Source organism: Palaemon carinicauda, chromosome 25, assembly GCF_036898095.1.
Source record: "Palaemon carinicauda isolate YSFRI2023 chromosome 25, ASM3689809v2, whole genome shotgun sequence".
Classification (NCBI taxonomy): domain Eukaryota; kingdom Metazoa; phylum Arthropoda; class Malacostraca; order Decapoda; family Palaemonidae; genus Palaemon; species Palaemon carinicauda.
Window position 1 is genome coordinate 105,009,020 of NC_090749.1, and position 13,456 is coordinate 105,022,475.

A 13,456-nucleotide genomic window follows, 5' to 3' on the forward strand; every position below is an offset into this window, starting at 1 on the left:
AATAGCCCAGTGAGGAAAGGGAATAAGAGAATGTACTGTAATCAATTTATGAGAAATATGAAATATTGAAAGATCAGTCACAACATTAAAATTTTAAAGGAGTTTCATATAGTTAAAGAAGAATCATCAATGCAGAGAGCTGGATGTTGAAGAGCCACTGTCCTCGACCTACATAAAAATCATACCTTGAGTTTTGTTAGGATTCAACTTCATACCCCATAATTTTCACCATGTACTAGTTTTAGCTAAATCTCTATTAACCCTTTTACCCCCAAAGGACGTACTGGTACGTTTCACAAAACCCATCTCTTTACCCCCATGGACGTACCGGTACGTTCTTGCAAAAAAATGCTATAAAATTTTTTTTTTCATATTTTTTATATTTTTTTTTTAAAAATTCAGACATTTTCCAAGAGAATGAGACCAACCTGACCTCTCTATGACAAATATTAAGGCTGTTAGAGCAATTTAAAAAATATATACTGTACTGTAAAATGTGCTGGGAAAAAATAACCCCTTGGGGGTTAAGGATTGGAAATTTCCAAAGAGCCTGGGGGTAAAAGGGTTAAGGGATTCACCAACCCCAGATCTACATTCAGGAGATGGGATTGAAGCAAGGAGAGTAGCATCATCTGCATATGCAACAAGCTTGTTTTCTAGGCCAAACCACATATGTAGGGGTAAAGTATGAAGAGTAATGTGCCAAGAACATTGGCTTGTTGCATGTGCAGATGATGCTACTCTCTTTGCATCAATTCCATCCCCTGATTGTAGATCTGGGGATGGTGAATCCCTTAATTGAGATCTAACTAAAATTAGTACATTGAGCAAATTATGGGGCATGAAGTTGAATCCTAACAAAACTCAAAAGTGTGATTGTATTTAGGTCGAGGACAGTGGCTCCTCAACATCCAGATATCTGCATTGATAGTGTTTCTTTAACGATATGACTTTTAAAATTTTATACATGTCATACTCTCTCTCTCTCTCTCTCTCTCTCTCTCTCTCTCTCTCTCTCTCTCTCTCTCTCTCTCTCTCTCTCTCTCTCTCTCTCTCTCTCTCCATTTATATACACGTAATTATGTTTTGATCGTTACTATGTCTCTCTATAGGGTGAGGAGAAAGACGGGCCCACCCCATGGCTCGACTACATGTCAGAAGGAAGCTCAAAGCTCGCAGCGCAGGAGATGGACTTCTCCCGCCCTAACGAGGACACCGACAAGCTGTACATGAGCATAGGAGGGTCGGACGTCATCGAAGTGTCCCACCCTGTGGCCCCGGATGGCGCTGAACACGTCAGGTGAGGTATTACTATCATTACAAACGGAGGGAATGTGTTTGTGGTAGCTCGAGTCCAGCTGATCTCGTGAAATTAAAGCTCTCTTGATGGACCTTGATGCTTATAGAGGTGTAGATGCAAATGGTATTTTTCCTTTGTTTTTTTATAAAGACAACAGATTTCTTAGCTCTAAAGTTATCTGATATTTTGCACAAGTTAGCAAGAAGAGAAGCTTTTAGCACCTGTAGGAGAATCGGTAATGTTACTCCACTATGTAAATGTTTTTGTGGTAGCCCAAGTCCAGCTGATTACCGCCCGATTTCCATAGCCCCATATTATCTAAAGTTTTCGAGCATCTTTTGGCTAAACATCTAAATAGGTTTGCCGAAGGCAATCATCTGTTCCCTTGTTTGCAATTTGGTTTTCATAATGGCCTTGGAGCATGCGATGCCCTTCTTACAATCTTCAATGCTGTACAGAAATCCCTTGATTGTGGTCAGAAAGTTTGTATGATTGGCCTTTGACCGTGTTAATCATGAGGCTATTGTTTTCAAACTGAAACAGTTGGGAGTGGGTGGGTCGTTTCTTAGCATCATTATTGATTTTTTAAGTAATAGATCTCAAAGAGTTGTTGTTGATGGGCACCATAGTGAGTATAGGAATGTGATATCCGGTGTTCCACAGGGTAGTGTTCAGAGTAGGGTTGTAGCTTAGCTAGTGATAATAATGATAATTTTAGTTCCTTCTTCTCAGGCATCCCCTCTTGACCTACGCTGGTTTATGTAGCGCTGTTTAGAAATCAGATTTCCCTATTGTTTCTTAACCCTTTTACCCCCAGGCTCTTTGGAAATTTCCAACCCTTAACCCCCAGGGGGTTATTTTTTTCCCAGCACATTTTGCAGTATATTTTTTTAAATTGCTCTAACAGCCTTAATTTTTGTCATAGAGAGGTCAGGTTGGTCTCATTCTCTTGGAAAATTCCTGAATTTTCTCAAAAAATTATCAAAAATATGAAAAAAAAAATTTTTATAGCATTTTTTTGCAAGGACGTACTGGTACGTCCATGGGGGTAAAGGGATGGGTTTTGTGAAACGTACCAGTACGTCCTTTGGGGGTAAAAGGGTTAAGATGCAATAGGGTTGTGGCGGTCTGTTGATAACGTCCTTGCTTGGTGATCGCCAGACTGGGGTTCGAGTCCCGCTCATACTTGTTAGTTCCTCTGGTTGCTGCATCCTCGCCACCCTTGTGAGCTAAGTATGCAGGCTTTGGGGGAGCTTATAGATCTATCTGTTGAGTAGTCAGCAGCCATTGCCTGGATCTCCATTGTCCTAGGTTGGGTGGAGAGGGGGCTTTGGCACTGATCATATGTATATATGGTTAGTCTGTAGGGCATTGTCCTGCTTGATAGGGTGACATCACTGACCCCTGCCTCTGCCATTCATGAGTGGCCTTTATGCATGAAAGCTTTGTACAGTAGTCTAACATTCTTGCACTCAGAACTTGTTTAAAATGCTTCCACAAATCACTATTGCAATCTTTTCTCCTACAATATAATAACTCAAATATGTAATTTGTTCCTCCTCGCAGGGTTCCAAATAAGCCCCGAATCCACCTAGGCCCCATAGCGTCCGGGCGATGCGTCGTCGGAAACGACCAGATCAGACAAGACTTCGCGTCTCAGCTCGCCGTGAACGCCTACGACCAGGAGTTCGACGCCGTGGTGGAGTCCGTCTACGGGAATCGGAAAGATCACTACATACTTATTAGGGGCATATGTGATTATAAGTACGTAAAGTGCGTCCGTTTACTTTTTATTAATTAGTACGTAGCGTGGTCAAGTTAATTATTAGCCAATAAGGTTATTACTTTGGGAAATGGAGCAGTTATATGAATTTAATTTGCTCTCTGTAAAAGAAACTTTCAAGTCAGTCTATCCGACATACTTCGTGGTTCCAAGATGCTGTTTTGTTAGTTGATTTCTAGTAAATTTAGACCTTAACTAGGTTTCACGTAACTCCCAATAAATAGTCCCATTTTATATTGCAAATGTCATCTTGCTTACTGCATTAAATTTAAAGTATTACATTATGTACTTTTGATACAACATCCGAGATTTACGATTTCAGTCGGATTTTTGTTAATATCTCCGCATGTTTGTAAGTCGAGGACCTTATATTCAACTTGTGTTAATCCTTCGCTAACTAACCCTTCTCTCCCTCCAGCGACGGCACCCGGAACAAGGACTGGCAACCCTACGCGGCACTGGCAGCGGCCGGCTTCATGAAGTCCATCATCTGCGGAATGGACGCCCCGACAGACGTCTGAGGAGGTGACGCGGGCTCGCGGAGAAGTTAGGATTCGGAGCGTACGGTTGTTATGAAGATTGTTCGCGAAAGGATTTTTTTTTTTATTTTGCATCATTGCAAAGATGTTTGTCTAGTCTAAACATTACTGAGTTTATCATCTATTTTTTCTAGAGATTTTATAATATGTTTTTTCTAAGTAACCCCCTGATATGTATTGAATATATTTGCATTATATGCAAGATACTTAGTTGAGCATAATCTGTTTTTTTTACATTTGCGAGGAGATTATGTTGTGCCGGAAAGTCGTCTATCGTGGCTCACTTATACGTTTATCCTTCAATTGCACGTTGGTATGAGTGTAGAGAAGTACAGTAGTTATTTATCATTTTGCTTTTCCCAAAAGCTGTAAAGTAAAAAAAAAAAAGGCAGTTATGTTGCTAAATAAAAATCTGTGGTGTGATTGTCGGACGGACCTTTTGTTTTTCGTCGCAAGTTCCTACTCGTCATTGCGTATTTCTTTCCACTTTTAACGAGACTTCAGCGCGAACCTGAGTTTCATAGATCTGTTTCACTGAAGTTTCCTTAGGTTCAATACCCGCATTCCGTCCAGGAGTTCAGTCGAAATAGGGTTGTCTACGAGGAGTAACTCGTTATTGGCTCATCTCGCCGATTGGTAAATTCTTAGCGTTTTTGGTTTTTGTAATTGTCGCTCCGTATGTCTGTATGCCAAGGCATTGAAGGATACCTTAAATGAAGCTTCTCAAGATTATGATTAAGTTGGGCTTCACGGAAGCTTATTTATAGGCTTTATGGAAGCTTACCCTATTTATAAATACCGTAAACCATAAGCTTCGTCTGCATGACGAGCACAAGACAATCCTATTGTATATCTGTAGATTAGCCTCCGTTGACATTGTGATAACGTACGGATCCTACTTTTCCTTCTTCTAAAATGATTCACGTTTTGTTCCCTCCTTTCGTCCGAACGCAATTTTTTCTCTTCTTTCCGAGTGGCGGGCACGTTCAGACACGTTCGAGCAAACTGCTTTTATTCCGCAAGGAGGTTGGTGCTTTAACTGCTGCTTCCGAATGGGAGCCATTCAATGTACGTTTGCAAGACTATAGCTTTTTATTTATTGTTCTATATTCCAATTCATCCAGTCATGTTTTGCTATGGGGCCAGAGAGGTAACGGCAGCGAAGGGCAAACAAAACGCTTCGGTAACACAACAAGAGTCCTGTCGGGTTGCGTTCGCAGGACGTGAAACACGAGTCAATCACACCCTCATGGAATCTCAGCCCTGTCCTGTCCCAGCGTCGGGAGCGTCTGGGGGACGATCCGTCTTCCGTAGACGTCTAGTCGGGCCTTTTAGCACAAAATTCCTCGTTTTGCAATGTTATGCAAAGAATATGATATTTTATCTAATCTTGTTGAACGTAGGATGTCATATATATATATAGTAAAGAGATTTCTATATGCATATATAGTCATATAAAGAGGAGTACTGTAAGCTTAGAATGTGCTGCTTGTGTGGGCACGGAAAGAATAATATAGGGCGATTTTACTCGCCTCATCCTAGGAGTACGTCAGTTGTTCGTAGATAGAGAATGTTCCTTTTTTTGTTTGTTTATTGTACTGTATATGAACAGAGGACCAAATTGCAATACATTCAGTGGAAAGTCTTTCAGAATTATCCGTTACTTTTTATTCTGATATTTGAATGCACAAGTACACAAAAAATTTGTGCTGAGTTCAGCAGAAACTCACGAAAAATTTGTGCCGATACTAGCACAAATATATGGAAAGTTTGTGCTGAGATCAGCACAAATACACAAATAAATTTGTGCTGAATTCAGGATAAACTCACGAAAAATTTGTGCCGATACTAGCACAAATACATGGAAAGTTTGTGCCGAGATCAGCACAAATTCACGACACCTGAGTAAACAGCCATTTTATATCAAACAGGAATCACCTAATACATTATTGTAAACATCCTAAGATTAATGAATAGACAAATTACAAATCCTGCTCGTGTAAATATAATTTATGTCGGGTACGTCGCCACGACATTTGAGTCGCAGCTAATCCGGACGAGATTCGTGATCCGAAGGAAAGCCGTACAGTAACAGTTACTAGTCTACTAAACGTTATCTCTTTCTTATAGCTCTTTCCTCTCGCATAATTGAATTATGCATAATATGTCAGAGTCGAACCATTAGAGTTAGTTTAGCCACGCAAGTTTTAGATTTGGTTCCAAAGAGTACGCAGTTGATAATGTGTAATCTGTGCATGATTTTTTTTTTTTTTCTCTCTGAATTTATCAACTGTTGAATTTCAAGTTCTTAGGTGACTATCCCCTGTTTACAAGCGTGCCAACGGACACCAAAGACTGACTTAATAAAACCATATAAAAGACGATGTTGTTTCGATTAACCTAGAGTGGCTCGAGACCACGGCTTTGCCCTTATACATACATACATATACCAAGGCACTTCTCCCAATTTTGGGGGGTAGCCGACATCAACAAATGAAACAAAAACAAAAAGGGGACCTCTACTCTCTACGTTCCTCCCAGCCTAACAAGGGACTCAACCGAGTTCAGCTGGTACTGCTAGGGGTGCCACAGCCCACCCTCCCACATTATCCACCACAGATGAAGCTTCATAATGCTGAATCCCCTACTGCTGCTGCCTCTGCGGTCATCTAAGGCATCGGAGGCAGCAGCAGGGCCTACCGGAACTGCGTCACAATCGCTCGCCATTCATTCATATTTCTAGCACGCTCTCTTGCCTCTCTCACATCTATCCTCCTATCACCCAGAGCTTCCTTCACTCCATCCATCCACCCAAACCTCGGCCTTCCTCTTGTACTTCTCCCATCAACTCTTGCATTCATCACCTTCTTTAGCAGACAGCCATTTTCCATTTTCTCAACATGGCCAAACCACCTCAACACATTCATATCCACTCTAGCTGCTAACTCATTTCTTACACCCGTTCTCACTCTCACCACTTCGTTCCTAACCCTATCTACTCGAGATACACCAGCCATACTCCTTAGACACTTCATCTCAAACACATTCAATTTCTGTCTCTCCGTCACTTTCATTCCCCACAACTGCCTTTATGCTGGACAGTAAATGTTTAAAGGTCACTTGTGAATGGCGGAAGCAAGGGAGTGTGACAATGCGATAGAGACTGACCATATATACATATGATTAGAACTTCAGGCCCTTTTCCATCAAGGTAAGATTAGGGAGGGTCAGGCAATTGCCGTTGAAGACTCGGCAAGTAGATCTAAAGGTTTCCGCAATGGCCCCCCATCCTTAGCTCACGATGTTGGTGAGCTTGCAGAGACTTGAGCAGGTCTTGAACCCCTGTCCAACAGATATCCAGGCAATGATGTTTCCAATAGGCTATCACAATAGATTTATATTATTATTACTAGTCAAGCTACAACCCTAATTGGGAAAGGGTGATGCTGTAACCCAAAGGCTCCAACAGGGAAAACTGCCCAGTGAGGAAAGGGAATAGCAAATAAACTATATATGAAAATAATGAATAATTGATATAGAATATCTTAACCCTTTTACCCCCAGGCTATTTGGAAATTTCCAACCCTTAACCCCCAGGGGGGTTATTTTTTTCCCAGCACATTTTGCAGTATATATTTTTTTAAAATTGCTCTAACAGCCTTAATTTTTGTCATAGAGAGGTCAGGATGGTCTCATTCTCTTGGAAAATGCCTGAATTTTTTCAAAAAAATATCAAAAATATGAAAAAAAAAAATTTTTATAGCATTTTTTTGCAAGGATGTACCGTTACGTCCATGGGGGTAAAGGGATGGCTTTTGTGAAACGTACCAGTATGTCCTTTGGGTGTAAAAGGGTTAAACTAGATACAGAAAAGTATCTACCAGAGGTTTGAACTTCCCAAGTTCCGCCGATTCAACTGCCCGATTATGAACATGCCACAGTCTGGTCACAGCTGGAATAAAACTACTAGAATACTTTCAGGTAACATCTTGAATGCTGTCTATAAATTTTGATTATATTTTTATTGTTTGTAGCCTGTTGTACCGTGAACTGTCAGGGACACAAACGCAGTGTTTTTTTTCAACTAGCGAAAACATGACTTAGAGTTTTATAACTAAATGTGTAACCATATATTTGGATATTTTATTTTCATCTTGCAAATACAGAACTAAAGGTAATAAAGAGTTAACCCTTTTACCCCCAGGCTATTTGGAACTTTCCAACCCTTAACCCCCAGGGGTTATTTTTTTTCAAGCACATTTTGCAGTATATTGTTTTTGAATTGCTCTAACAGCCTTAATTTTCATCATAGAGAGGTCAGGTTGGTCTCATTCTCTTGGAAAATGCCTGAAGTTTCTCAAAAAAATTATCAAAAATATGAAAAAAAAAATTTATAGCATTTTTTTGCAAGGACGTACCGGTACGTCCATGGGGGTAATGGGATGAGTTTTGTGAAACGTACCAGTACGTCCTTTGGGGGTAAAAGAGTTAATCAAATTGTATAAATTGAACAGCGGTGTAATAATGAGACAGTCATATACTGCAGACTGAATCTTGGAAAAGGCACCAAAACAGTAAGCTCTACCAACATTATTTTCACATGGTTAATATTTTTCTATTGGATTTTTCACATCCTCCTTTTACTATACTTTATTTGGGACTTCAAATCATATTAGTAAGAACTATAATTCCGTTTGTAATATTCTCGCTTCTATGTGATTTCTCACCGTGCCGCATATATTGTTGACCAACTCTACTCAATTTCTTTTTAATGAGGCGCATTTGCACAAACTTGCAGCGGTGCCTGTTTAGCTCGGAAACCTTTCCTGCTATCTGATTGATTAGAATTATCTTGACCAACCAATCGGTGATCAGGAAACTTTTCCGAGCTAAAGGGGCATCCCTGCGAGTCGGTGTAAATCTGCCTCACTAAAAAGAATTGACTACAGTTGCTGCATCTTTTACTATAACCAATGTTATAAGATACAGTGAAGCCTCCTTTATCCCGAGGGTTAGGTAACAGATACAGGCGTGTCAAGGGAATTTTCACTATTATAGGTATTGTGTTGTTCTTATACGCGTAAAACTGAAGCCGTGAAGCAAGAACCCGCGATAGGGGAGGGCCGACTGTATGTATCAGTGGATGGAATAAGAACATTTGAAAGTTTATTTTTATAACGATTTTTGACTATTGATTCTTTCCTTTTACCCCCAGGCTATTTGGAAATTTCCAACCCTTAACCCCCAGGGGTTATTTTTTTTCAAGCACATTTTGCAGTATATTTTTTTTTAAATTGCTCTAACAGCCTTCATTTTTATCATAGAGAGGTCAGGTTGGTCTCATTCTCTTGGAAAATGCCTGAAGTTTCTCAAAAAATTATCAAAAATATGCAAAAAAAAATTTAAATAGCATTTTTTTGCAAGGACGTACCGGTACGTCCATGGGGGTAAAGGGATGAGTTTTCTGAAACGTACCAGTACGTCCTTTGGGGGTAAAAGGGTTAAGTAATCATTATAGAACTAAAGAGGCCGGTAATGTAAAGGGAGTTTAGAGTGATCATAACTATAATTGTTTTATTATAAAATGTTGGATAGGGTCAATATTACATAGGAGGTGATAATTTTGTTACTATCTCCTCCATCAGTAAGCCACTGCAGCCGTGGGTGATAACAATTCTGGCCACCACAATTCCTACACTAGTTGAGCTCAGATCATTGGTATGCGAAGGGTTACACTCAGGGACGGTGAGATCCCTAGAAATATAGGAATATCAAAACCAACAGTTCGCCTTTGGATGCGCCATCGCCAAGAGTCCGTTCCGTAGATTGGCCGGAGCTTCTCCCTGAACGGGGGCTTTTTTGACGAAATGTCATAGCCCCCAATTGATATCAATTTACTTGAGTAATGGAGTAAAAGGTACATACATACATACATATACCAAGGCACTTCCCCCAATTTTGGGGGGTAGCCGACATCAACAAATGAAACAAAACAAAAAAGGGGACCTCTACTCTCTACGTTCCTCCAGCCTAACAAGGTACTCAACCGAGTTCAGCTGGTATTGCTAGGGTGCCACAGCCCACCCTCCCACATTATCCACCACAGATGAAGCTTCATAATGCTCAAACCCCTACTGCTGCTGCCTCCACGGTCATCTAAGGCATCGGAGGCAGCAGCAGGGCCTACCGGAACTGCGTCACAATCGCTCGCCATTCATTCCTATTTCTAGCACGCTCTCTTGCCTCTCTCACATCTATCCTCCTATCACCCAGAGCTTTCTTCACTCCATCCATCCACCCAAATTCCATCCACACAGGTACTCAAAAGTAATTTAAGCGCTCAGTCAAAAGAGCGTGAGGGTAGCCAATGCTCAGCCTGAAGACCATGGCTTCAGTAAGTCCTTGGCAAGCCAGGGAGAGAGTCAAAGCCATCTTATAAATTACCAGCTGTAAGCCATAGGCAGGGCCCAGGGGCCGCAAATATCGGCTCCTTTTCAGAACCGGAGAGAAGACTTTCAGTAGTAGGGAAAAGTGTTATAGCAGCGAGTTCTAGTGAGTAGAAGAGACTGTGAGAGGATATGGAAGGATTACAAGGGGGAAGAGATAGAAGTACTGTAGTTAAAAGAATAAGAACTTTGCTCTGGAGTGGTGGGAAAGAGGGATTTGTTTTTGGGGAAAAGGGCGGAATTGTCTAAGCGAGTGAAGGAATTTGAGGACTTTAAAAAGGGATAGGACTCGAGAGAAGAGAAGAGCGATGGGGATTAGGTCTTCAAGGGACTAGGTATCAACTTAGTAAGGGATGGGGTGGATTGGGACAAGGAAGGATTAGGGATAATAGGAGCAGTGGTGGCTGGGATACCAGGATCAGGAGCAGAGGTGGATTGACGACAAGGTCTCTGACTGGGACATTGAGGTTTAGGCAGCTGCCGAGGCTGAACGGTGGTTTAGGTAGGTTAGCTGATGGGGTAGCCTGCATTGCAGCTATTCTCTTCAAATGCGATGGACACCTATTCCAGGCGTGGTGGGAGAGGGAGCAGTTAAGACATCTCAGCCTGGTCGCCTAGCCTTGCTTGCGGGCATCAATTCACTGTTGAGTTGGGTAATGTTGTCTGCAGACTTCGCAACTATCGGGTACTCTGCGGTCTTCGCGGTTGTGGCCATACTGGTGGCAGCGGTAACACCGAAGTGGCTCAAATATATAGTCCTCGATGGGGAAAGTTCCCATGCTCCAAGTCAAGCAAAGGTGAAATGAGGGTGATGAAGGTGGCAAGATTTTGTTTGCAAGAACTTAGCGTCCGTCCTTGCAGCGTTCTGCACCGGCAATGTTGCTGAGAAACGTGATGAAGGTTAAAGGCATGGAAGCTGGATATCTGGAAATGACTGCCTTCTGCTTCTTGGCTGAGTCGAGGAGCGCCAGTGAATATTCCATCCAAAGGAAGATGGCACTTTCTTGGACCTTTGGGGGTGATGCTAAGACCAACATTGCGGTTTCTAGTCAAATTGAGATCTTGATGGTCATATTTTCGTTTGCAAGGGCAGCATACGTAGAGGTGTTTTCGGTGGGCAGAAATTTGAATTTTGCCAGAGGATCTTGAGGTTTCTTCTCACTTACAGGTGAGGACGACGAAGGAGAACTGAAGATCGTGGCATCTGCTTCTTTTAGTCGCTGGGTGAGACAGTCCGTGCAATTGCAGTCTCGGTGGCGACTTCCTTCACGATCAAGTAGGACCTCGGCAGAGATTTGCTCTGTCTCCATAGCACTGGAGAGGGGGCTGAAGAGGAAGGTGTATAGGACTTAAAGCAGTTAAGTTGAAAGAGGGTAGAATTTGGTAGGAGGCAGGTGGTTCCTGTGAAGGGAGGACTTGGATGATGGCAGCAGGGAACTCGATAGGTATAGGACTTGAGGCTGGAAGAATAGGGAAAGAATAGCCTGGACGCAGGTGGGTCCTGCGATGACAGGACTTGCCTGGGGGCCATGAGGGCCTTAATAGGCGTCGTTCTTTTGGCAGGTAGGTCTAAAGAAGGCAGGTCCTGGCTAGAAGCAGGGTGGACCTGGGCAGACGAGGCTTGTACTTGTAGTTGGGGCCTTCGAAGACTCGCCCTTTTTCTTCTTGTTGGAAGTAGGCTACAATACTGTATTCTGTGCAGGAGCAGTGGCAGCCAGAGAAGGCAGGGCTATTTCTATAAAGAGGTGGCTCTCTCGGATGCGCTGCAATTCTCGTCGAAAGACGAGCCGACGGGCCCTTCCTTCACGGTTGCTGAGCTGCAACTGAACTGACTGAGATTAGGGAGGCGTGGGAGGTTGTCCCAGAACTGGATCACCGAGAACAACGACTAAAGCTATGAACAGGGAGGGCCAGGCAATGGCTAGACCTATAGGCTCCCCCTAAACCCTTCCATCCTTAGCTCACAAGGATGGTGAGGTTACAGACACAAGAAACCATCTAGCTTGAGCGTGACTCGAACTCCCGTCCAGCGGAACGCCACGCAGGGATTTTTCCAATACTGTAGGCCACCACAACCTGTTTGTAATTTGGAGTTCCATTTTAGATAAAGATTTTATTATCTTTACTGTTATCTTGATTTGTTTTTTCTTGTTATCTTCAATAATTTGATAATCATCATGTTATTTTGGTTAAAGCAACAATACTTTTGATTAGATAATGTTTTGAATGTTATTAATAATATAGATATATTTAATCTATTGTAAATTATAATCATTCTAAATGCCTTAATAAAACCACCTTGTTTTTAATGAATAATTAGAGAGAGTTAATAGCTAAAAGTCATTATTATTATTATTATTATTATTATTATTATTATTATTATTATTATTATTATTTGCTAATCTACAACCCTAGTTGGAAAAGCATGATGCTATAAGCCCAGTGGCTCCAACAGGGAAAATACCCCAGTGAGGAAAGGAAACGAGGAAAAATTAAATATTTTAAGAAGAGTAGCAACATTAATATAGATAAACTATAAAAAGTAACAAAACAAGAGGGAGAGAAATAAGATAGAATAGTGTACCCTCAAGCAAGAGAACTCTAACCCAAGACAGTGGAAGACCATGGTACAGAGCCTATGGCACTACGCAAGACTAGAGAACAATGGTTTGACTTTGGAGTGTTCTCATAGAAGAGCTGCTTACCATAGCTAAAGAGTCTCTTCTGCCTTTGGGTGAAGAAAAATTGTTTGGTAATCTCAAGTGTTGTTAGGTGTATGAGGACAGAGGAGAATGTGGAAAGAATAGGTCAGACTATTCGGTGTGTGTGTGTAGGCAAAAGGGAAAATGAACCGTAACCAGAGAGAAGAATCCAATGTAGTAGTACTGTCTGGTCAATCAAAAGACCCCACAACTCTAGCGATAGTAGCTCAACGGGTGATTGGTGCCCTGGCCTACCCACTACCATAAACGAACTAATTAAAATAAACTATGATTTATAAACACCAAGCTTTTTACCTGGAAGTATTCCAGTAGTTTCATTCCAGCTGCGATCAGACTGTGGAATGACCTTCCTTTTGTAGTTTATATACGATCGATCTATTCTAAAGTTACTGATTTTGAAACATCTTATGTGTTTTGTTCATTATTTGCTAGTTCCTTCTTTCCTCACTGGGCTATTCTTTCCCCATTGAAACCCTTGGGCTTACAGCATCCTGCTTTTCCAACTAAGGTTGTAGCTTGGCTATTAATATTAATAGTAAGAACAGATAGATCCTTTTGTTTCCTATTTTACGTATATTACATACGTGGCCATGAACACCGGAACTCTCTCTCTCTCTCTCTCTCTCTCTCTCTCTCTCTCTCTCTCTCTCTCTCATCCTGCTTTT

The 13,456-nt window shown here is 41.6% G+C and overlaps 1 protein-coding gene across 2 annotated transcripts in view; it reads left to right on the forward strand.

The window, feature by feature from the left end:
- Positions 1 to 5,518, forward strand: part of LOC137618799 (uncharacterized) — a 57,023-nt gene extending 51,505 nt beyond the window's left edge. For both annotated transcript variants that reach the window (XM_068348997.1, XM_068348999.1), the window contains 3 exons: positions 1,113 to 1,300; positions 2,867 to 3,064; positions 3,502 to 5,518. In XM_068348997.1, the coding sequence (XP_068205098.1) occupies positions 1,113 to 1,300; positions 2,867 to 3,064; positions 3,502 to 3,604 (489 nt within the window). In that variant the 3' untranslated portion in view covers positions 3,605 to 5,518. The remainder of the gene's footprint in view (positions 1 to 1,112; positions 1,301 to 2,866; positions 3,065 to 3,501) is intronic.
- Positions 5,519 to 13,456: the final 7,938 nt, after the last annotated feature.